The 27,309-nt window shown below is 34.2% G+C and overlaps 1 protein-coding gene across 1 annotated transcript; it reads left to right on the top strand.

Annotated features, from left to right (window-relative positions):
- Window positions 1-27,309, top strand: LOC115426066 (fibroblast growth factor 5-like). Its single transcript, XM_030144010.1, has 3 exons — window positions 1-217; window positions 15,550-15,653; window positions 26,947-27,309. Exons 1-3 carry the CDS (start codon window positions 1-3, stop codon window positions 27,307-27,309), a joined length of 684 nt encoding a protein of 227 aa, XP_029999870.1.

Raw genomic sequence — 27,309 nt, 5'->3', positions numbered from 1 at the left:
ATGAATGTTCCTCACTACCTTCTGACCTTCGCTCACTTGCTTTGCGCCGCCGCCGCCACCGGAGCCTCGCGCGTGTCCGTGGAGCGCCAACTTCTGGAGGAGGGGATCCGGTCCGGACGCGGGACTTGCAGGCTCTACTGTAGGGTTGGCATCGGCTTCCATCTCCAGATTCATCCCGACGGCAGAGTCAACGGCAGCCATGAGCCCAACCAGCTGAGTAAGTCCAACACCCCGCATGACGCACGCGCGCGGAGACGCCGGTGCCGGTGCGTCCCCGCTGGCACGCGCACTAATGTCAACATTTACCTTTCATTAATTCATTCATCCACTCTTGTTTGTAGCCGTAGCTCCTGTGAACGCCATCCCAGTCCAGTAAATAATAATAATAATGATTTACACCCCCCCCCCCCCCCCCCCAACTGGCACCGCGCGCCTAAACTTAGTCCGTGCGTCCGCGTGAAATGCCGGCGTTTGATGCGCCTTGTTGTGTCTGGGGTGGATGTTGGCAGGTATGGACTATTTCTGGAAGTAACAGGTGCAGCAGCAGACAGCAGGATGGGCCCGACTGTCATCACAACAAGCAGAACAAACCAGTCCACCTTAAATAGACTAATACAAACCCAGCAGAAACTAACCAGTCCACCTTAAATAGACTAATACAAACCCAGCAGAAACTAACCAGTCCACCTTAAATAGACTAATACAAACCCAGCAAAAACAAACCAGTCCACCTTAAATAGACTAATACAAACACAGCAGAAACAAACCAGTCCACCTTAAATAGACAAATACAAACCCAGCAGAAACAAACCAGTCCACCTTAAATAGACTAATACAAACACAGCAGAAACAAACCAGTCCACCTTAAATAGACAAATACAAACCCAGCAGAAACAAACCAGTCCACCTTAAATAGACTAATACAAACCCAGCAGAAACAAACCAGTCCACCTTAAAATAAACAAATGCAAACCCAGCAGAAACAAACCAGTCCACCTTAAATAGACTAATACAAACCCAGCAGAAACAAACCAGTCCACCTTAAATAGACAAATACAAACACAGCAGAAACAAACCAGTCCACCTTAAATAGACGAATACAAACACAACAGAAACAAACCAGTCCACCTTAAATAGACAAATACAAACACAGCAGAAACAAACCAGTCCACCTTAAATAGACTAATACAAACACAACAGAAACAAACCAGTCCACCTTAAAATAAACAAATACAAACACAGCAGAAACAAACCAGTCCACCTTAAATAGACTAATACAAACCCAGCAGAAACAAACCAGTCCACCTTAAATAGACAAATACAAACCCAGCAGAAACAAACCAGTCCACCTTAAATAGACTAATACAAACCCCGCAGAAACAAACCAGTCCACCTTAAATAGACAAATACAAACCCAGCAGAAACAAACCAGTCCACCTTAAATAGACAAATACAAACCCAGCAGAAACAAACCAGTCCACCTTAAATAGACAAATACAAACCCAGCAGAAACAAACCAGTCCATCTTAAATAGACAAACAGACCATTGTTTGGCCCAGAGGTGCAACAGCCACAAAAAATTATCCATCCATATATATATATATATATATATATATATATATATATATATATATATATATATATATATAATATATAAAGAGAACAGCCCAAAAAATTATCCATATAAGAAAAAAAAGACAACAGCCCAAAAAATTATCCACTATAAGAAAAAGTTGTTCTCTTTTTTTTTTTTCTTATAGTGGATAATTTTTTGGGCTGTTGCACCTCTGGGCCACCATAAAAATCTAAGTCCAACCATTTAATTTTTTTTTTTTTTTTTTTTTTTTACATCCATGATCTGACATAAGAAACCATTGGCCTCATATAGCATAAATGGCTAACCTATATGGACAAAAGTATGTGGACATGTTGAATTCAGGCATTTTCTAACCAAACACTAAATACAAATGACTTTTATATTATGGGATACATATCAGTGCATTGGTTAGTTTGGTTTGAATTCTTATCTTGAGATGGATTTTCTCTCAACACTGATTTTGTTTTTATTCATGACTATGATCTGCCACTACATTTCTAAAATATTTTTCATGCTCTGAGTGTAAATAATAGTTTTCTGCCATAACTAGGCACTTATCTGCACATCTCACTCTGGAAGAAAAATCCCTTTAAACTTTGAGGAAATATTGATGTTTTTTTTATCTCAGATAATCATGATAAAGACATCTTACAGCTGTAGACATGATGTGTCCCAATATTTATGTATCGTATCTTATCGTATCGTATCATAGCTTATTGTATCGTATCGCATCATATTGTAGCTTATCTTATCTTATCTTATCTTATCTTATCTTATCTTATCTTATCTTATCTTATCTTATCTTATCTTATCTTATCTTATCTTATCTTATCTTATCTTACCTTACCTTATCGTTTTGTATTGTATTGTAGCTTATCTTTTTTTTAATCTTATTTTATCTCATCTTATCTTATTGTGTCTTATCTTATTGTATTGTATTGTAGCTTATTCTTTTCTTTTCTTTTCTTTTCTACAGCTGTCAGATTCCTGTTCATGCTGATTTGACATAAAAACGTCAATATTAACACTCAATATGATATTTATCCCATAATATAAAACTATATTATAACATTAGTCATTACTGTTTTGTATCCCAGACCCCTGAAAAGAAACATCAGAATTCAGCGTGTCCACTTACTTTTGTCCATTTGTGTATGAGTTAGGCAGTTATGCTATGAGGCTAACGAAATGCCGAAATATATGCGTTTATATAGAATTTTGGAATTTGGTGCCACTTTATCATAATATTTTCTTCTTTCTTCAGGCTTAGAAAGGCTCCAAACACAAATTTAATCACAATAAGCAACATATAAACGGATTTATTTCAACATAAACAAACATTTTGATAAGAAACCCTTAAATGTTATCATTCAGGAACTGTGATTGAATCTATATTTGCTTATACAATAGCAGTAATAATAATAATAATAATACTAATAATACTAATAATAATAATAATACTAATAATAATAATAATAATAATAATAATAATAATAATAATAATAATAATAATAATAATAAGTTTGTACTAGCTGATTGTTTTGATGGGTGGTGGGTGAAATATACAGAATTCCTCTGGTAAAAGTGAAGCATAACACTGAATATGCTCCTTTATCAGTCGAAGTTTATCTGAAACTGTGAGTAAAATCACTTATGTATCATGTACAAAATGTTTCTGAAGTCCAAGTGTTTTTAATATGGGATGTTTTCCAGTCATTTTACTGCAGTATATGTTAACTCTGAGCTCATTTTGTGGTTTAATTTACAGAAATCCATCATATCCTATAAGATGACCATATGTTTGTAGTGTCACTGTCTGGTGAGAGCCATGTTTGTGTAGAAAGTCATAAAAAGAGCCCTGTTTTATTTATTTATTTGGCAGGGACAAGGTAGTCACACATAGTTACAAGTCTGCAGCTGATGTGATGCATATAGAGTTTATAGTTAGTGCTAATCCTCAACTCCAGTCTCTGGTAAAATGATCAAACCATGCATAAAATTATAACATATATAAAATATACATCATTTAAAACAATCCTACCATACAATTCAATAATCCAGTGTTGCATTTATATATGAGGCATTCATTCCCTCATTCACTCTCTCACAGAATATACATTATCTTTGTGATCAGACATTTTCACAGTTTATTGAGCTGAAGAAGATACTGTGAAACTCAAGCTCTGAAGGACTGACTGGACAGGAAGGGGCTGAAAAACTAATCAGAAAAGCAACTAAAGCTGCAAAAAATATGCATTAGAGAAGTTGAATAAAACTGAACAGAAACACAGAAGATACATGAAGGATTCCAGTTGAAGGATTATATGTATGTACTTCCTCTACCTTCACCGAATATGAAAAACAATTAGAGCTTTGTGTTGTGGAGCCAGGAATAAATATGTATGTATGTATGTATGTATGTATGTATGTATGTATGTATGTATGTATGTATGTATGTATGTATGTATGTATGTATGTATGTATGTATGTATGTATGTATGTATGTATGTATGTATGTATCTATCTATCTATCTATCTATCTATCTATCTATCTATCTATCTATCTATCTATCTATCTATCTATCTATCTATCTATCTATCTATCTATCTATCTATCTATCTATCTATCTATCTATCTATCTATCTATCTATCTATCTATCTATCTATCTATCTATCTATCTATCTATCTATCTATCTATCTATCTCTCTCTCTCTCTCTCTCTCTCTCTCTCTCTCTCTCTCTCTCTCTCTCTCTGCTGTTGACTTCACTAATGAAATAGTGTCATTTTTTCTTCTGTCAATCTAACTCAATACGTTCAGTTTTTTTTTTTTTTTTTTTTTTTTTTTTTTACCCATAAAGACTACTTTTGTTTCATTTTTCTCCATATTTAACTTTTCTTCAGTGATTTATCACCATCTATTCTAATATTATCCTCTGTATTTTGTGTTTTTAATTGAAAAATCATGTATTTCCTTATATTTAATTCACTCATGTAGGTGTTCATTAAAGCTCAGATTAAAGTGGAGGTTATTATATCAGAAACAGAGAAAACTGAAGAAAAAGTGACTTTTTTAGTTAAATCTCTCATTAACTGAACATAAACCCAGTGTGTCCATCCACTGTCAGTAGTCACTTTTCCATCGGACATCTGCACAAAACTTTACCGATATTTACTAAATGTTGAAAAAACAGAAGTGCATAATGTCGGTTTTTCCATTTAATCACAAATGTGATGATTTGTTTATTATCGCAAGATGACACAAGAAGTCATTCCATAAACATGGCAACGAACGAAAATATGGTGTTGATGTACAGATATATTCATTATTATTATATATTACCCCTCTATCTCGGACTAAATTCAAAAATGACTGGGTTTCCTGGTGTGTCCACACATACCGCGACATGTTTCTTCTTCACTTGTTGTAACGTCCGTCAGCATCCGTTCTTTTTTTCTTTCATCTGACTCTAGTTACAGAAAAAGGTCTTTCCATTGCAGTTTTGCGCTATGCCTGAAAAACCACCTCTTGCCAGCACAAAAACTTTTAATCGAGAAATGAGACTTTTGGCGAAATTGTTGGCTTCCATTAGGTCAATTTTTTTGCGCAAGTTGTATTTGCTTACAGATTTGATACTGCAGGTGTATAAGATACTTTACAAAAACACCCAATGTATCAAATAAAAATGGCAAAATGCGTTGTTTGGATATTATTAAAAGGTCCAATAAACATCTAAATTACCAAACAAAAAAAATACTAGAAGTTTGTGACTAGTTTTTGATGGGTCAGATTTTACCCTGTTTTCTTATTTTGTAAACCTTACACTGGAAAACAATCCAGTTCTGACCAAGTGTATTTTTCTCATTTCTAGTCCAAATATCTCATCACACTGAAAATCAGACAGACTCACCTAAAGAGGAACTGTTCAGAGATATAAGAGCTGATTTATAGACAATAGATCTGGAAAATCTGATTTCAAGAAATCTGACCAAGAAAATTTTCACTTGTTCCATTGGCAGATTTTTTTGAATTAAGCCAAAAAAAAAATTCTTGAATTAAGCAAAACAAACAAACAAACAAACAAACAAACAAACAAACAAACAAACAAACAAACAAACCTGAATTAAGCAAAAAAAAAAAAAAAATCTTGAATTAAGCAAAAAAAAAAAAAAAAGTCTTAAATTAAGCAAAAAAATTTCTTGATTAAAAAAAAAACTTGTATTAAGCAAAAAAATAAAACAAAAATCTTGAATTAAGCATAGAAAAAAAAATCTTGAATTAAGCCAAAAAAAAAAAAAAAATCTTGTATTAAGCAAAAAAATCTTGAATTAAGCCCCCCCAAAATCTTGAATTAAGAAGAAAAAAAAAAAAATCTTGAATTAAGCAAAAAAAATCTGGAATTAAGAAAAAAAATCTTGAATTAAGCAAAAAAATCTTGAATTAAGAAAAAAACTTGAATTAAGCAAAAAAATAAATAAATCTTGAATTAAGCAAAAAAAAAAGTTGAATTAAGAAAAAAAATCTTGAATTAAGAAAAAAAAACTTGAATTAAGCAACAAAAAAAAAAATCTTGAATTAAGCAAAAAAAAAGTTGAATTAAGCAAAAAAAAAGTTGAATTAAGCAAAAAAAAATCTTGAATTAAGTAAAATCAAATCTTGAATTAAGCACAAAAAATTGAATTAAGCAAAAAAAATCTTGAATCAAGAAAAAAAAAAAAAAATCTTGAATTAAACAAAAAGAAAAAAAAATCTTGAATCCAGCAACAACAACAAAAATCCGCCACTGGAACAAGTGAAAATTCTCTTGGTCAGACTTGTTGAAATCAGATTTTCCAGCTCTATTGTTTATAAACCAGTTCTTCTATCTGACTGAACAGTTCCTCTGCAGGCGAGTCTGTGTGATTTTCAGTCTGATGACATATGTGGACTAGAAATGAGACAAACACACTTGGTCAGGTTTAGATTGTTTCCAGTGTGTCTAATTAAAGCTCTGATGAAAATGCTGTGAACTCGTCGTCCGAACTCCTCCCGTATCTGAACCTGAAGCTGTGTCAGAGTAACCGTGGACTCTTTTTGTGTCTTCTCAGTCCTCTATGTGTCCTCAGACTCGGAGGACGAACACATAAATCCGATTTTCAGTTTTTACTGCCTCCTCAGATCCTTTCGCCGCTCCTCCGCTGACGAAAAAGCCGAAGCTGACCGTGAAAGTGCACTTGTGCCTCCATTTCACGGGCCCCTTTAGAAGAGTTGTCAGGTTACATGGAGCTCAAGGCGACAGCCATGTGGGTTGGACTCCTGCAGGACGGTTCTGGAGACGAGCCGCAGACCGGCCGTCGTAGACCTGTAATATGAAGAAGGTTTTAGCATCAGGCCGCATTAGCGTTAGCTCACATCACAGTCTCCAGATTGGCGCCAGGAAGACGGACGTGGACTGAATCTGCTCCGATCAGACGAAGACACTGACGGAAGTACAGATACTCAACCTGCAGTAGTAGTCGCTTTTCCACTGGACATCTGCGCAAAATTAAGCAAACAAATCTTGAATTAGGCCAAAAAGAAAAATCTTGAATTAAGCAAAAAAAAAATCTTGAATTAAGCAAAAAAAATCTTGAATGAAGCAAAAACAATCTTTAATTAAGCAAAAAAAGGTCTTGAATTGAGCAAAAAAAAAAAAAAATAAAATAAAATTTAAAAAATCTTGAAATAAACAAAAACAATCTTGAATTAAGCAACACAAAAAAATGTTGAATTAAGCAAAAAATGTTGAATTAAGCAAAAAAAAATCTTGAATTAAGTAAAAAAAAAATCTTGAATAAAGCAAAATAAAATCTTGAATTAAGCAAAACAAAACTTCAATTAAGAAAAAAATCTTGAATTAAGCAAAAAGAATCTTGAATTACGCAAAAAAATCTTGAATTAAGCAAAAAGAATCTTGAATTAAGCAAAACAAAACTTGAATTAAAAAAAGTCTTGAATTAAACAAAAAAAAATCTTGAATTAAGACAAAAAAATCTTGAATTAAGCAGAAAATACATCTTGAATGAAGCAAAAAAAAAAAATCTTGAATTAAGCAAAAAAATCTGCCAGTGGAACAAGTGAAAATTATCTCGGTCAGATTTCTTGAAATCCGATTTTCCAGATCTATTGTCTCTAAATCAGTTCTTCTATCTCAGTGAACAGTTCTTCTTTAGGTGATTCTGTCTGATTTTAAGTGTGACGAGATATTTGGACTAGAAATGAGACAAATACACTTGGTCAGATTTAGATTTTTGCAGTGTTCACATTAGTCACTTTTCCATTGAACATCTGTGCAAAACTTTACCGATATTTATGAAATGTCGAAAAAACAGAACTGTGTAATGTTGGTTTTTCCATTAAATCCCAAATGCGATGATTTGTTTATTTGTTATTGCAAGATGACACGAGAAGTCATTCCATAAACATGACGACAAACGTAAATATGGTGTTGATTTACAGATATATTCATTATTATTATATATTACCTCTCAACTCGTACTAAATTAACAAAATATCGGGTTTCCTGGTGTGTCCACACATACTGACACATGTTTTTTCTTCGTTTGTTGTAACGTACGTCATCATCCAGGTTTTTAATTCACCTGACTCTAGTTGCGAAAAAAGGTCTTTCCATTGCAGTTTTGCGTGATGTACCATTTGTGCTGTGCCCGCAAAAACTTTTAATCAAAAATGAGAGTTTAGGTGAAATTGTCGTTTTTCTATCAGGTAAATTTTTATGCGCAAGTTTTATTTGTGCAATTTGAGGGTCAATGGAAAAGTGACTATTGATGATCCAGTCCCCACTCTGCTTTATGGAGTCTGAAGTTGACTTATCGTGTTTTTAGTCCCAAACAAGCGATTTTTTTCCCTCAGATTTAACACTAGAAGGTAGTTCTCTGCATTTGTGGAACTCAGCGCTACTTTTGTGTCTGCTCACCAAATTAATTTTTCTCTATTTAACCTTTGTTTAGTGATTTATCAACATTTATTATCATAGTGTCCCCACCTCATAAGTCCATTTTTTGTCTTTTTTTTTTTTTTGCGTAAAGTGATTATATTTTCACATTGGCATGATGGCTTTAGAAATATTTAACCAATGCAAAGTGTTGAAAACAGCTTGTGACTCTGTTAACTCCATTAATTAATTAATTTTTTTGTTTGTTTGTCTGTTAGTAAGAGAACTGAAAAAGTTATGAATGGATTTGAATGAAATTTTCAGGAAATGTTGATACTGGCACAAGAAACAAATGATTAAATTGGGCTTTTCTAGTTTTTCAAATATTTTACTCATTTTCTTCTCATTTTAGAAGGATTTGTTCACTTTTATACCATATTTATAGGTTTTTTGGTTCAATTTTTTCTTTATTTTCCAAGTATTTTGCTCATTTTATTCTCATTTTACAAGCTTTTACATATTTTATCTTATGAATAATTGAGGTAAAACTGCATTTCACACCAATTTTTTCCACGTACTGATAGGATTAGTGGATCCACAGGTATTAAACAGTTCAGATCAGTAGATGGTTTTGGTTTTGGAGGGTTAACAGAATAAATACAGGGTTCTGGATGTTATAAAAACGATAAATTCTCCTCATTTTTCAGATATTTCACTCATTTTTTTCCTCACATTAGAAGGATTTGTTCACTTTAATGCCACATTTCATGGTATTTGGTTCATTTTTTTCCCCTTATTTTTCAAGTATTTTGCTCATTTTATTCTCATTTTACAAGTTTTTGTAAAATTTATCCTATGAATTATTGAAGTGAAACTGTATTTTACATCAATTTTTTCCATGTTTTGATAGGATTAGTGGATCCACACGTATTAAACAGTTCAGATCAGTAGATGGTTTTGGTTTTGGAGGGTTAACAGAATAAATACAGAGTTCTGGATGTTACAAAATGATGAATTCTCCTCATTTTTAAAATACTTTACTAATTTTCTTCTCACTTTAGAAGGATTTGTTCAGTTTTTATACCATATTTAAAGGTTTTTTGGTTCATTTTTTTCTTTATTTTCCACGTATTTTGCTAATTTTACTCTCATTTTACAAGTTTTTATATATTTTATCCTATGAATAATTGAGGTAAAACCGTATTTTACACCAATTATTTCCATGTTTTGATAGGATTAGTGGATCAGCAGGTATTCAACAGTTTATATTAGTAGATGGTTTTGGTTGTGGTGGTTTGTTTGTTTTGGGTTTTTAAGGGTTAAGTCCATTCTATTGCTTATTTTCATCTCTTCACTCTAAACTGTGACAAACTGTCAAGTGTGTCAAAGTCATTTTAGTTCCAAATTCCAACAATATTGCGTCCGTTACTAAATGTTTTGAGCCTTTGTAGGTCAGCTGTGATCTACTGATCTACATATAATAACCCCCCCCCCTCCCATGGACCTCGATTGCTCCTCAGTACCTAATTCTACAAATAACGTGACAGATCTGTATGTGGAGGACGTGTAGATGAAGCTGTGAGAAAGTGAAAGTGAACTCCTCATCACTGACTATCTGCTGCCCCCTGAAAATGTGTTGGATAATATGCCCCCCCCCCCCCAAGAATGGACCTCAATCTGACACATGAGCTGGGGGAGTATGAGCCAAATGATTTAAAATGTGATGTACATAGTAGTCGCTAACGCACACATGCACGACCACGTTAACCCCCCCCCCCCCCCCCCATGTGCTAGCACCCCCACAGTTGAGAAAAACATTTGAGTACATGTAAAATAGTTGAAAGGTTATTTCTATAACCTCATAAAGTTTAGTTATGCCCATTTACAGTTGTTTTTCATTATAAATATGATAAAAAAAAATAAAAAAATTGCTGTAACACACTGTTTTAGAATAGAATAGAATAGAATAGAATAGAATAGAATAGAATAGAATAGAATAGAATAGAATAGAATAGAATAGCCTTTATTGTCATTGGACAAAAGTTACAACGAAATTGCTGTGGGGCTACTACTCTGCTCCACATGATAATAATAAAAAAAGATACAAGACAATATTAGTATATATGTATAAATAAATAAATAAATAAATAAATAACAGTGTGATTAAAAACAGTAGAGACTAAAAAATAAAAAAAAAAAACACTGTGGAAGGTTAAGTGCAGTGTGCAGGATTGTACAGATGCTGAAGTTGTGTTAGACTGTGTGTGAAGGTGTTTTAAGTATATATCACCTATAATAATGATAATAAATGGACAGATATGGAAAAAAAAATTTTAAAAAGCATCTGAAAAGGACTCTAATTCATGAAAAAATGTAAGGCAAGGCAAGTTTATTTGTATCGCACATTTCAGCAACAAGGCAGTTCAAGGTGCTTCACACAGGAACCTGAAATACAACGACAGGGAAAAAGAAACACATGTAAAACATTATAAAAGAAACACGTAAAAGGTGATTAAAAACAGCAAGTAAGAAAACAACACATAAAATAAAAATGAATAAATAAATAAATAAATAAATAAAAACACATATTAAAGTAAGAGTTGCAGTGCAGAGTTTCGAAAGCGAATCTAAAATGTAAAAAGTCAAAATCCTTTTAGTCAGCTGGAACCAGAACCCAGTGAACAGGTGAGTCTGGAACCAGAACCAGAACCCAGTGAACAGGTGAGTCTGGAACCTGCACTGAACAGAACTCAGACTCTCAGATCTCAGACCTGAGATTTTCTGGTAGTTTGTTCCAGATCTGCGTCATACATTTACGCCTTTTGTGTAAAATTACATGAAAATATTCACATTTACAAACTATACTTTTACAAAAAATGTGAACAACTTGAACAAATATGAACAAACTGAAAAGACTTAAGAAAAGTGAGTGTAATTTTACCAATATGCTGCCTGTTACTAAATGTTTTGTGTATTTGTACTTGTAATGTAACTTGTAATGTACATGTGTAAATGATAAACTGAGGCATAATATTGTTAAAATTGCACTTATTTTTCTTAAAACATTTCAGGTTGTTCGTGTTATACAGGAAACATTGTAGATGTAAACATTTTCATCATGTAATTTTACTTTTTTCATTTATTATGTTATTGGTCTGGCCCAGGTGAGATCAGATTGGCCTGAATGTGGCCCCTGAACTAAAATGAGTTTGACACCCCTGATCTAAACCCACTTTTCTTAGTCTGTGCTTCATTTCTTTGTGTATTTGGACTCTAATAGTTCAGACAGTTTGAATTTGAACCCTCCAGCTGCTGCAAAACTATCTTTATATTCATTTGAGCAAAAATCCAGTGGATTTCTACAGCCTGTTTTATGTCCTGTTTAATTTGTTCCGTCTATAACTAGTTACGACATTTGCACATTTAAGGTCCAGACTTCAGACGAACATTTCTCCAGTTCGACAGAATTGTTTGTCAGCAGCAGCGGTTGTAGTCCAGGCTGAAAATGTGTCCAAAATTACCTAAAATATTCAGTTGCTGGTTGAACGGGACAGAGCAGCACAGCCAATAACCTGGAGGGGGCGGGGCCTGAAGTGTCTCAAGTGCATTTAAAGGGCCAGCGCTCCAAACCACCTTTCTGGTGTCATTACTCAGAAATAGGGTTGAAGATGGACCTGTGGAGTTGAATGAATGAAGAATTCAGACCCAAGCAGAGCATTTACAGTTTATGGAGACCACAGGGGAATGTGGGAAAAGGAAGAATTCCATTTAAAAAAAAAAAAAAGAAGTAAAATATCCCTGCTGTAAGTCCTTCAACATCAGGCTGGTTTCTGATCATCCACATTTATCCATAATGCAGATTTCTGTCCATCATGACCCTGACTTCCTCTGACGTCACGTGGTTATAAACGACAAACTTCATTCAGTTTCTCTCCAGTGGCTGCAAAAGCCCAGTGCATGATGGGAAAAGACTGAGTTTGGACTGAATCCTGACAAGTCTTTCCTTTTCTTCTCATCTCGACTGATTCAGATGTAATGAGTGGGATCGCTGCAGTCGGGTTTTATTCCCAGAGCAAATAAATGTAGAACAAAAATGGTTAGAAATAGAAAAGTTCTGGAAAGTTCAAGATAAAATGACTTTAGCTTAAATTCCTGTCAATACGGCGGAGTCAGTGCAGACCTTGGGTGTATAACAGAGGATAGAGTCGACTGTATGTTCAGCTTAAACAACTTACACTTGGATGGCTGTGGTCGGGAGGTTTTGGACTCTGATATATATGTAATTTTTTCAGGATATGAATCATTTTTACATGAATACATGAGTTAAAGTGAGAGAAATCAGATGATATTTATTAGCTTTGTGTAATTCCTTTAGATCGGTGAAAAAATTGTACAAAATAAAAAATATTTTGAGACTCAAACAACTGCTGTGACCAAAACCATCTACTGATCTAAACTGTTTAATACCTGTTGATCCACTAATTCTATCAATACATGGAAATAATTGGTGTAAAATACAGCTTTACCTCAATTATTCATAGGATAAAAGGAATAGAAACTTGAAAATGAGAATAAAATGAGCAAAATACTTGAAAATAAGGGAGAAAATTAACCAAAAAACCTTAAAATATGCAATTAAAGTGACAAATCCTTCTACAGTGATGAGAAAATGAGTAAAATACTTGAAAAATGAGAGTTCATCATTTCCATTACCCTGTATTTATTCTGTTAACCCTCAAAAACCAAAACCATCTACTGATCTAAACTGTTTAATACCTGTTGATCCACTAATCCTATCAATACATGGAAATAATTAGAGGAAAAAGGCAGTTTTACATCAAATATTCATAGGATAAAATGTACAAAAACTTGTAAAATGACAATAAAAATTGAAAAATAAGGAAAAAATTAACCAAAAAGACTTGAAATACAGCATGAAAGTGAACAAATCCTTCTAAAGTGAGGAGAGAATGCATAAAATAGTTGAAAAATTAGCAGAGTTCACTGTTTTATACCATCCAGAACCCTGTATTTATTCTGTTAACCCTCAAAAACCAAAACCATCTACTGATCTAAACTGTTTAATACCTGTTGATCCACTAATCCTATCAATACATGGAAATAATTGGTGTAAAATACAGTTCTTCATCTTTTCATGGTCATCAGATATGACCATATTTGGACATTCAGAGCCTCCGTAGTTACCATGGAAACACCGTCATCTTCTACAACATTGATTCACCAGTAAAACCCATGGAGCTGGATCAATGACAGTGGATGGAGACACTTGTTTTATATTAAGCAATAAATTAAAAGAACAAAAATGACTAATTGACTAAAATGACAATAATAAAGAATAAAATAAGCCACAAAATGAACAAAAACAGCCAAAATAATCAATGTAATGGACAAAAATTAATAATACATCAACAGAATAATAAGTTACCTGAACAAAATAAACCATAAACTGAACAAATGCAGAGGTTATAAATACTAGTTTTTATGTCTAGTTCTTGGTATATTTTGCTGAAAAAGGTCACTTTTTCTTCAGTTTTCTCTGATTTGATATTAATAACTTTTGAATTTACTCTGAGACTTAAGACCCAAACAGCAACCAGTGACACAAACCATCTACTGATGTAAACAGTTTAATACCTGTTGATCCACTAATCCTATCAATACATGGAAATAATTGGTGTAAAATACAGTTCTTCATCTTTTCATGGTCATCAGATATGACCATATTTGGACATTCAGAGGCTCCGTAGTTACCGTGGAAACACCGTCATCTTCTACAACATTGATTCACCAGTAAAACCCATGGAGTTGGATCAGTGACAGTGGATGGACACACTTGATAATGATATATTTTACTGAAAAAGTCCCTTTTTCTTCAGTTTTCTCTGTTTGTGATTCAATAACCTCCAACTTTAATCTGAACTTTTATGAACATCTACATGATCAATAAATTAAATATAGGAAAACACCTGATGTTCACTGAAAAAACACAAATTACAGAACATTATGTCATTATACACTGTGATAAATCACTTAAGAAAACTTAAATATAAAGAAAAAAATTTTTTTGGAAACTGCCACAAAATGACAATGGACAGAGACACTTGTTTTTACATTCAGTTAGCAATACCTTTACTGAAAAAGTAACTTTTTCTACATTTTTCTCTGTTTTGATATAATAAACTTTAAATTTACTCTGAGTTTTCATGAACATCTACATGATTGCTGAATTAAATATAGGAAAATACATGATTTACACCAAAAAAATGCAAAATACAGAGGATAATATTAATTTATAAAATAGTGATGAACCAGTTAAGAAAGGTAGAAATACAGAAGTGCCACAAAAGTAGCACTGGTATGGAAGTAGATTGAAATTAAGTGTCTGAATTTTTTGCATCTGAATTTTTTTTTTTAAATTCTTTATTTTTGAACATAGTTGAATTCAGAGACAAAAAATTCAGATACTTTATTTCAGTGCAAAAAAAAAAGTTTAGATACTTAATTTCAGGGCAAAAAAAAAATTCAGATACTTAATTTGAGTGCAAAAAAAGTTCAGTGCTACAAATTCAATGACTTTTATAATTCAGAATCTGATGACACAGATATACTTCCATACTCTGGGTCTTTATGGGTTAATGAACATCTGCATGACCAGTGAATTAAATATGGGGAAAATACTGGTTTACATTGAAAAAAGCAAAGTATAGAGGATAATATTAGAATAAATGGTGATTACTTAGGAAAATCAGGCGTTTCCATAAAAGTATTTCTGGGTCTTGATCTTTCTTTAAGGATGATAAAAGCTCCAGAGGTTATGCTTCTTAAATATAGCAGGAACAGTCCATTAAAGGCTAAACTTATCACTACAGATTGATGTTGGCAGTTGTTAGTCCAACATGACGGTGAATTTAGTGCCACATCGCTGACACTGGACTGGACCCCCGGAACTGACGAGGGGGTAAAAATACAGCGCACCGTGGCCCGTCAATCACCAGGTCATGTGGTCTGTCCTCCCAGGTGTCCTGGAGCTCTTTGCGGTTTCTCAGGGGGTCATCGGCATCAGAGGGGTCTACAGTAACAGATTCCTGGCCATGAATAAAAGAGGACGACTCCACGCCACCGTGAGTCCAACACACACTTCATTCTGTTCACTGTGAACACACACGTCCACAGAAATGATATACATGTGGACAAAAGTATGTGGACACAGTGGATTCAGGTGTTTCTGTTCTAACAGGGGTCTGGGGTACAAAATAATAATGACTAATGAAAATAATATAGTTTTATATTATGGGATACATATCATTAGTTTGGTTTAAATTGTTATCTTTCCTTCCAAAATGCCCCAGACATGGTTTTCACTGAATTTCTCTCAACATTGATTGTTTTGTTTTTATCCGTGACTGTGACTTTAAATGTTCTTCCTCCATATTTCTAAAATATTTTTCCTGCTCTGACTGTAAATAATAATTTTCTACCACAACTAACATCTACTTTCTTCACATCTGACTGAGGAAGAAAAATCGACCATTAAACTGTAAAGAAATATTGTTTTTATCTGAAATCCTCATGAACAGGACATGTCACAGCTGTTGACATGTTGTGTCCCAATACTTTTGTCCATATAGTTTATAAACATCAGTATGTCCTTAAAGTTTAATCGTTGATTTTTCTTCCTCAGTGAGATGTGAAGAAAGTAGATGGTTAGTTGTGGAAGAAAATTATTATTTACAGTCAGAGCATGGAAGATATTTTCAAGATTTAGAGGTAGAGCATTTAAAATCATAGTTTTGGATCAAACAAACAAACAAACAAACAAACAAACAAACAAACAAAAAACAACATAAATGTTAAGAGAAATTCAGTAAAACCATATCTGAGGCTTTTTTTTTTTTTTTTTTTTTTAAATCCATATCTATGATTTTAAATGTTCTCCCTTTAAATTTCTAAAATATTTTTCACATTCTGACTGTAAATAATATATGTATATATATATTTTACCACATCTAACCATCTACTAGAATAAAATAAGATTTTTTTTATTGACAATTTACTAACACACAGGACATACAGAGAACTGAGATGTAAGTTCTCTCTCAACATGTTACTAAATGCAATGCAATTAAAATAGAAGACATAAAAAGTAGAATAACAATAAATAATGTAGTATAAATCATTTAACTAAAATAGAAAATAAAAAATATAAAACAAACCCATTTACTATAGTGAAAGTAACTATTCTATTCTATTCTATTCTATTCTATTCTATTCTATTCTATTCTATTCTATTCTATAGCACTCAGCATTTTATAAGTTACAAATATTTTTACTGGCAAATAAATCTCATTTATGGAACAAGTCTTTCACCACAATTATACCGATGAGAATTCAGCCAAATTATACTGAGGCTGATTTTTTTTGTTTGTTTGTTTCCTATCGTTCCCAATTGCATGAAGTTACAAAACTCTGGATTCTATTTCCATCATAGATAGATAGATAGATAGATAGATAGATAGATAGATAGATAGATAGATAGATAGATAGATAGATAGATAGATAGATGGGAGAGAGGGAGAGAGCGAGATGGACAAAATAATAAACAAAATTAATAGAAATGGACAAAATAAACAAAACTGATAGAAATGGACAAAATAATGGAAAGTATGTCGGCTTGATAAATAGATAATTAAAAAATAATGGTAAAAAGAGATGTAGTGATGTACACTGGTACAATGTACAAACATAAGCATCAGCCAAATTAATGTGAAATGAACAAAATTTAACACAATAGGCAACAAAATTAACAAAAAAAGAATAAAATAATGAATAAGATAGATAGATAGATAGATAGATAGATAGATAGATAGATAGATAGATAGATAGATAGATAGAAAATTTACAAAAAATATACATGAATAATAATAATAACAAAATTGACAGAAATGGACAAAAGTGTATAAAATAGGGAACAAAATTAACAAAAAGAACAAAATAATAAATAAGACAGATAGATAGATAACCTCTCACACTGAATTAAAAGCCAAAGAGAACATACATATATTTATATATATTTTTCCATGATACACATTAAAGATAGAACACAAGGGCAAACCCATTACAGTATACATGGGTACTGAATCTGGATAATAACTGTAATGTGCCAAAATAAAACTGTAAGGTGCAAAACAAACTGTAATATTCAGAATGAGAAGGTGCAAAAGAACATTTACTGTAAGTGCAAATACATTTATGAGCACAAATCTATTTTATACTATTGATATGTGAAATATACCACTTTTTTTACCCATACTGGACTCTGTTGATGTCCTTCTCTGCTGCAGTCCCGTCTATTTCCGACTGGTGAACCTGATCTATTTCCTCATCAAATCTTGGCCCAGCGCAGCTCTGTTTACTCTGTTTATGAGTTCTTGCATAGCTTTGCATCTTTGCTGCAAAACAAAATCCCCAAATCGGACATCACCATGTCAGGGCACACTGCTGTAATCTTTAGACCACAGTTTCAGAGACTTTGAAATCCCCCCGAACGCGCAGTAAGCCCAAATCTGTCCGCATCCGGCCGGAGCACGGGCATCAGCGGGAGGTTTGGCAGCGGCGCACATCCAGGCTGCGGCCATTAGCATGTGTTAATGGGAAGAGCAGATTAAGGCCTGTCTGGAGCGCCTGATAATATACACACAAGTGAAAATCAATATGTGGAGGAAAACTATCGCACTCACTCTGCTGCTGGTGTTGACGTGGGGGACGGAGGTTTATGCCCCCTCAGCTGCTGCTATTGTTTCACCACGTTTCAACTGGGTCAGCGGGGGGGGGGGGGGTGCCAGGACATTTTCACAGATTATTAAAAAAAAAATGCAATGATTCGACCTCTAGTTATGGAAGGGTCGAAGAACGGCCCAAACACAGAAAAGATGAAGTTTGACTGGCTTTGGTATGACTGTGGGGATGTTTAGTCTGTGCATTTCACCCATAATACACACACTGTACCTAGCATTAGCTTTAGCATTAGCACTAGCATATACACTGGGTTACAAAAAATTGTTTTTTGCAAGTTGTCGAGGTTTTTTCAACTGAATTCGGACCATTTTGCACCGCTAAATCCAAAAATGACATCTGTTTTTCTCAATCAGGTCAGGTTTTTTTTGTTAATTTGATTTTGAAAAATTTGAATTTCTCACAAAATATAATAATTAATACCAAAATCAGATTGATAAGCACACTTTATGAAACTTGTGACTTCATTCCTGTTAGGTACAATGGTGTATTCACCGCAGATGTAGCAGAATACGTCAGGCTTATTTTTGCAAGATCTTCTAGTCGAAGCCATTTCATTCACCTGTAATATTAAAAACAAATTAATCATAAATTGGCAAAAGTCAAATCTTCAGAACTCGTTTATTGCAAGAAATATGAAAGAATTTTGTATCATATGATGTGAAAATGCCCATAAATGTAAGCAAAAATGTTCAAAAGCCAATATGTAGCAGAGTTCAGAAAGTTGACCTGATTGAGCAAAATTAATGTGATTTTTGGATTCAGCACCAAAATTATCCTAAATCAGCTCAAAAAACTGAAACAATACATTTGTTGTTTTACCAGTGTAATCAGAATCAGAAAACTTTATCAATCCCAGGGGGAAATTATTTGGTGTCACAGTCCCTTCATTCAAATGTAATTTAAAAAAGTAGCAGGAAAGAAATTATCAATACAACAGAAAAAGAAAAAAAATATGTAAATATATATATTAAGCTCTAAAAATACAAACATATATAGCTGTAGCTTTGAATACCAAATACACATATTAAAACACTCTATGAAGACACAATTAGAACAGCAATTTGTACAATATGTGCTGGAAAATATATTATCAATATGAAAATTAAAGAAATGTCACTTCATTCAAATATAATTCAAAAAAGTAGCAGGAAAGAAATTATCAATACAACAGAAAAAGAAATAAAATAGAATAAAAATAAGTGGTATAAAGAATAAACAAGAAAAGCACTCAGAGAGCACAGACCTCCGCTAAGGCAGATCAGTCGTCCCTCCCCGATCACCACCAAAATTTAATCATTTGTTCCTTGTGCCAGTATCAACATTTCCTGAAATTTTCATCCAGATCTGTTCGTAATTTTTTGAGTTATCTTGCTGTTAGCAACAAAAACAAACAAACACACAAAGCAAAGTGATCACAATACCACCTGGTGGAGGTAACTATAGCAGAATATTAATACATGTGAATTTATTATGACTTCAGGTGACAAATGCTACAAAAAAGATCAATTTTAAAAGTTAACTCACTTTATGTCCTTTGTTTTGTCCGTCTCTGTATTTTATCCATAATGCACACACACACACACACACACACACACACACACGCACGCACACACTACTTAGCATTGGCATTAGCATGTAGCACATTATCAGAATCAGAAAACTTTATTAATCCCAGGTGGAAATTATTTTGTGTCACAGTCACTTCACTCAAATATAATTTAAAAAAGTAGCAGGAAAGAAATTATCAGTACAACAGAAAAAGAAAAAATATATAAATATATGTAAAGCTCTAAAAATACAAACATATGCATAATATATGTATACCAAATATTAAAACACTTTATTAAGACATAATTAGAACAGCAATGTGTACAATATGTACTAGACAATATATTATCAATATGAAAATTAAAGAATGTACATAAGTGTGCAAAAATATTGTTGTATGTTATTAAAATTATGTGGTTAATTGTAATTACATGTAAATTTATAATTGCTTCAGGTGACAAATGCTACAGAAAAGATAAATTTTAAAGGTCAACTCACTCTATATTCTTCGTTTTGTCCATCTCTGCATTTTACCCATAATACACACACATTAGCATTAGCATTAGCATGTAGCACATTAGGAGAGGACAGGTGCTGTGAGGTGAAAGTGCTAACCACTACACCACCACCCCACCCCAGATATTACTTAAAGTAGCAAAGTTTAATAGTTTTTTATATATTTGACAAAAAAATAGGTGCTGATGCTGTGGTACCAATGTGCTAAGTCACATACAGGGTGGGGAAGCAAAATGTACAAGATTTTGAGGCAGGGACTGAAAGACAGTGTATGACCAATTAGTTTATTGAAAGTCATGAGAATTTATTTGCCACAAGAAAATGTACATAATAGAAAATGTTTTTATTCTATGTGTCCTCCTTCTTTCTCAATAACTGCCTTCACACGCTTCTTGAAACTTGCGCAAGTGTTCCTCAAATATTGGGGTGACAACTTCTCCCATTCTTCTTTAATAGTATCTTCCAGACTTTCTGGTAATAGTTTTGCTCATAGTCATTCTCTTCTTTCCATTATAAACAGTCTTTATGGACACTCCAACTATTTTTGAAATCTCCTTTGGTGTGACGAGTGCATTCAGCAAATCACACACTCTTTGACGTTTGCTTTCCTGATTACTCATATGGGCCAAAGTTTCTGAAAAGGTATGGATAATAGTGTTAGGTATGATTAGGACATCAATATATGTTTGGTTTCAAAACAATTGACGTAGTGCCTGCTGAGAAAAAACAACAAAATGTTCATTGTAAATTTTGCTTCCCCACCCTGTAGTTATGCAAAAATGGAAAGATCTTTTTATTGTTATTTCACTAGATGCACCAGCCATACAAAGAATTGAGAAACTGTTTTTCTCTTCCTTGTTAAATCCCATGTGTTTAAAAAAAAAAAAAAACAGGTAAAAATAAAACAAGAATAAGCGGTATAAAGAATAACTGCTGAATATAAAGTGTACATGTGAATTTACTGACTTCAGGTGACAAATGCTACAGAAAAGAGCAATTTTAAAGATTAATCAGTTTTATGTCCTTTGTTTTGTCCGTATTTTACCAATTATACACACACAGTACCTAGCATTAGCATTAGCATTAGCATGTAGCACATTAGGGGGTGGAAGTGCTAACCACTACACCACAATGCCACCACAGATATAACATAAAGTAACAATGTTTAATAGTTTGGTTTTTTTTACATAATCGACTAAAAAAATGCATAATTATTTTTTAGAATATTGTAATCCAAGTGGTCTGAGAGGAAACAAGACTGTAGAAAATCAGCCCAGATGAAGGATTTAGGCCATTTTAATATGAACCCTTTCATGCATAGTGGTAACTGCAGAGGACAGTTTTTCTACAGCTGTTCTCTTGTATATTTGTGGGTTTTGTTGTTTTATTTGCATATCAGCCAACACAGTGGATACTTATGCACCATCCCATAATACACTGCAATTCATACCATTACTGTAACTTTGCAGTTCTTTAGAAACCTGATCTGTTTTAACATATTTGAGTGTAAATCAATTGCTAATTGTTATAAGACTGTAAATAACAGGTTTGTTTGTTTTTTTTAAACAAGAAGTTGTTGTGTTTTGTTGTTTTTTGCATATTATTTGAGTGTGTAATAACTACTATTATAGTTTGTTAAAATGTGAGAAAACATCAGATTATCAACATTAAAAAAAAAAACAAAAAACATTTATTTCATAGTTTTCACACAGTATGACAGCAAATACATGTTTCTTTGCTTCAAAAATTAAACGCATGGTGTCCAGCTGAGTGGACATTTTTGTAACTCCATAAAAAAATAGGGTAATTAAAAAAAAAAAAAATCATATTTTATTATTCAATAGAGAAATTAGGAAAATATCTTCACTTTTTTTGCATCAAAATGGCGTCAGATTGTTTTGTTTTGGTCATAGAGGACAGAACTTCAGGAAAATTTGCTTTTTTTTGCCTTGATTTTATTTATTTTTTCTCATTAGAATAATATTGTATTTTATATCTGTGGGATTATGGCCCCTCCCCAGGGACAGAAACAGCACTGACAGCGATAATAAGAGGTTATTTCACATGTACATAAGAAACATAAGAATGAGGATGTGATAAAAGACACATACTAAACGTAAAATCCAATAAAATATCCTGTCTTAAGTCTACCTTTGCATTTCAGTATGATCATTTCCTCCTTTTTCTGTTATGAACCTTTTCCTTCGGCTTCACTCGTTACAGTCGGTGCTTATTTTTGCCTCCTGTGCAGCTCTGCCTCGGAGAAATATTTGTCTAAAGCTAAAACTCCAATCTGTGGCTACAGCTGCACTCTGCTACTGAACCGCCTCGACGACGTAAACCTCGGGGGCCGCCGTCGGACCGGGGCCCCTCGCCACAGTGTCAGGTGACACCGCCAACCTGACCTCGCTGCGTCGTCTGTCATATTTAATATTTACATGTTTCCACGGCGGCAATTTATTGGTGAAACGATAAGCGAGGAGACAGATGCACACCAGGCAGCGTGACCCACTCAGCGAGGAATCACAAACAGAATCTGTGGAGAGGTCAAAGGTCACGGACATCCGATGAACAAGCATAGAGTGAAGGAAATGAATAAGAACTGGAAAAAGACAGACAAAATGAACCAAAATAAACATAAAGAGGAAACAAAATGAATAGAAATGGACAAATTAATAAACAAAATTAATAGAAATTGACAAAATAACAAACAAAATTGATAGAAATGGACAAAATAATAAAGACAATTTATAGAAATTGACAAAATAATGAACAAATTAATGGAAATGGACAAAATAAAAACAAAATGAACAAAAATAAACATAAATAGGAAACAAAATTAATAGAAATGGACAAAATGATAAACAAAATTAAAAGAAATTGACAAAATAACAAACAAATTAATAGAAATGGACAAAATAATAAACAAAATTAAAAGAAATTGACAAAATAACAAACAAGATTAATAGAAATTAACAAAATAAACAATACTGATAGAAAAGGACAAAATAATAAACAAATTAATAGAAATGAACAAAATAATAAACAAAATAAAAAAAATAAACATAAATAGGAAACAAAATTAATAGAAATGGACAAAATAATAAACGAAATTAAAAGAAATTGACAAAATAACAAACAAAACTGATAGAAATGGACAAAATAATTCAAAATCATCCAAAATCCACTAGTGGGTGATATTATTGGTATCGTGACAACATTTCATAAATGCAACAAAGTTTTTTTTCTACGTTCTAGTGCAATACAAAAACATTAAAATATGAAAATATTTCCGCTTACAAACTGTCACATAAAAGATTTGAATAACCAGAAGAAACTGAAATTTCTTAAGAAAAATAAATGCAGTTTTAATTATATTATGCCTCAATTTATTATTTGTACATGTGCATTACACACAATGTTACATAAAATATTTAATATTAGGCAGAATACTGATAAAATTGTATTTAATTTTCTTTACACATTTCAGGTTGTTCACATTTGTTCAGGTTATACTTTAATGTGAATATTTTCATAATTTAATGTTTGTTTGTTTTTTGCACTAAAACAAAGAAAAAATTGTAGTCGTCAATATTTATAGATGATTATGCGATTATTTTAATTTAGACCGTATTGGTCTGTATGTGGAACCTGAACTAAAACCAGTTCAACACCAGTGATTGTTTTCAAATTCATCCCTCATGTTAGCCATCCCTGTGCTACAGCATTTTTTTGTTTGTTTTTTTTTTTAGTATAAATGTGCAAAATCATCAGGTACCAGCAGCATGGGATTTCATGACTCGCGTAAATATACACGACGCTTTTAACTGGTGTGTTTTCTGTACGCATCATAAGCTTTCCAGGTGAATGTTCAAGCTGCGTCAAATACCACGCACTGAAGGTTATGGTTACGGATATGTGGACCGCACAGCTTGGCGTGAATTGACACGTGATCAAATGGCGTTGGATAAGATAAGATAAGATAAGATAAGATAAGATAAGATAAGATAAGATAAGATAAGATAAGATAAGATAAGATATGCTTTTTTAGCCCACAGGGGGAAATTCCAGAGCATGTGGAAGCCGGTTTGGACCCTTTAGCAGGCCCGTTTGGACTCTTTAGCAGACCGGTTTGGACTCTTTAGTGGGCCGGTTTGGACCTTTTAGCGGGCTCGTTTGGACTCATTAGCAGGCCGGTTTGGACCCTTTTAGCGGACCGGTTTGGATCCTATAGCGGGCCAGTTTGGACCCTTTAGTGGACCGGTTTGGACCCTTCTTTAGTGGACTGGTTTGGACTCTTTAGCAGGCCGGTTTGGACCCTTTAGCGGACCGGTTGGGACCCTTTAGCAGGCCGGTTTGGACCCTTTAGCGGACCGGTTGGGACCCTTTAGCAGGCCGGTTTGGACCCTTTAGCGGACTGGTTTGGACTCTTTAGCAGGCCGGTTTGGACCCTTTAGCGGACCGGTTTGGACCCTTCTTTAGTGGACTGGTTTGGACTCTTTAGCAGGCCGGTTTGGACCCTTTAGCGGACCGGTTGGGACCCTTTAGCAGGCCGGTTTGGACCCTTTAGCGGACTGGTTTTGGGCCACATGTTGGACACCCCTGGTATAGCGGGTTGAAATATTAGTCTTTATGAAGTCTCCACCTCTGCTGTCGACACGGCTCACCCCGAGGATCATGGGAAAGGTCCTTTTAACAGAGTGTGACCAATCCAGCCGGGCGAGCGCCAGGTTAAACAGCTGTACAAGCATTCAGATTGGAACTGGAAGAGCGGAGGAATCCTACAGCGGCCATTAAAGCCTCGGAGACGCAGCAGGAGCCAGAGCGTCTTCACCGTCTGCATGTGCTCATACATGACTGTGTGTGTGTGTGTGTGTGTGTGTGTGTGTGTGTGTACGCTCATGCTCCGTTGGGTTTGTTTCCACATGTGTAATTCCCAGGCTGGTACCAGAGCCTGTATGTTGCGTTGGGTTGAATCTGTGCCGTCCACCCGCAGCAGCCCCTCTTTGGGTTCTGTACAGTTTCCTAATCGTCTTTAAAAACAACAGCCAAAGCAGAAGTGGGTGGCTCTGAAGAACTCGTATGTTTGTGCTTTTGTTCCGCTGCCTCCGCCTGCTCTCCTGTGACTGGCATGTTTACCAAACGCTGTAATGGCATCATTTTCTGCTATGCTGCACTCTTCAGCAAAGCAGAACAGTTTGTTTTAGTTCTGAATGGGACTGGAGCGGCTGCAGCAGGACCACCGCATCCCTGGGTACATGGAAGAGGTTCCCACCCCAGATATTTTTAGGCCCAAAAACAGAGAACGTTCAGCGATTATCTGCAGCTCAGACTACATCCGCATGGCTTTACATTTACTGACACGTTTGAATGGATGGAAAGAGTCGACGCCAAATCTTCTCACCACAACTACACCTATGAAAACTCAGCCAAATTATCCTGAGGTTTTTTTTTTTTTTTTTGTTACATAACTCTGGATTTCATTTCTATCTTCAGGTACAGATACAGATTAAGGCTACATTCACATCTGTGTATCATTCATTCTTTTCATATTCAACTGAGAATCCACAATCAGAAAACGAAAAAATTACTCATTATTTCATTATTCATGTACAAATCAAAAATAAAAAAACAAATTATTTTTCATTCTTTCGATATCCAAATTTTAATTCTTGCATTTTAAAACAAAAATCAATTAGCCATTAGTTTTTGTTTTGTTTCTGAAAAGAAAATCCAATTACCAACATATACACTGACTGAAACCCCACATTTGGTCCATTTGCTTATTTCCAATTCTTTATTTGTGCATACAATCAAAAGCATGAAAAAAACCCCTCTGTTTTTTATTTTTGATTTGTACATGAATAATGAAATAAGTCATTTTTTTGTTTTCTGATTGTGGATTCTCAATTGAATATGAAAAGAACCATTAATACGCAGATTGAGAGGCCTGAACCAGAAAGATGTAAGAAAACAAAAACAACAAAAAAGACAGAAATGATGCAAAAGGAAGATCATGTACAAGATTAAAATGAAAAAACCAGCAAAAGACACGACGAGGCAAAAACGACACGAGATGAAGAAAACATAATAATAAAAATATTATTAAATAAATAAATATAAAAAATGTCCCCATGAAACCCGACATTTGGTCCATTTGCTTATTTCCAATTTTTAATTTGTGTGTACAATCGAAAGAATGAAAAACAACTGTTTTTTTGATGCATACATGGAAACTCATATTTGGAAAAAAAAATTTTGGGGGTTGTTCAGAAGAACCAATAAAGGCTCCAGTTTCAAAGAACTGGAATTTTCTGTCAGTGATTTAATGGTTCAGGCTTTACAGGGTTCATTTATCTCTGTTACTCTGTTCTATCACCGTTTGTCTTTATTCACCAAAAAATAAATAAAAATAAAAAAAGCAGAGAAAAAACATAATGACAGTAACTATGATGAGTTATTGTTCGGCGTGAAGGTGAAAATGAACCTCCTCCAGTGTTTACAGGTTCTTCTTCTACTCTCCCCTTTTACGACCTTTGTGCGGTTCTCTTCCAGGAATGGTTCACAGACGACTGTAAGTTCAGGGAGCGTTTCCAGGAGAACAGCTACAACACCTACGCCTCGGTCATCCACAGGAACCACCGCACTGGACGCCAGTGGTTCGTCGCCCTCAACAAGAGGGGCAAGGCCAAAATGGGCTCCAGTCCACGGGTCAAGTCCCAGCACGTGTCCACGCATTTCCTGCCCCGGGTCGGCCTTCACGACAACGGCGAGCGTGGGTTCACCATCACGGACAAAAGCAAAGAAAGGCGGAAAACTCCACCTCCGCCTCCGCTAACGCCCAGGGCGAACGTCCACGCGGGGACAATACCCAGACGGACACAAGTCAAGTACTGGCCTAAGTACCGGTTCGGATAG

This window comes from Sphaeramia orbicularis, chromosome 9 (assembly GCF_902148855.1).
Source record: "Sphaeramia orbicularis chromosome 9, fSphaOr1.1, whole genome shotgun sequence".
Taxonomy (NCBI): Eukaryota; Metazoa; Chordata; class Actinopteri; order Kurtiformes; family Apogonidae; genus Sphaeramia; species Sphaeramia orbicularis.
The sequence above is the reverse complement of the archived record's forward strand: the minus strand, read 5'-3'. Positions and strand labels throughout refer to the sequence as shown.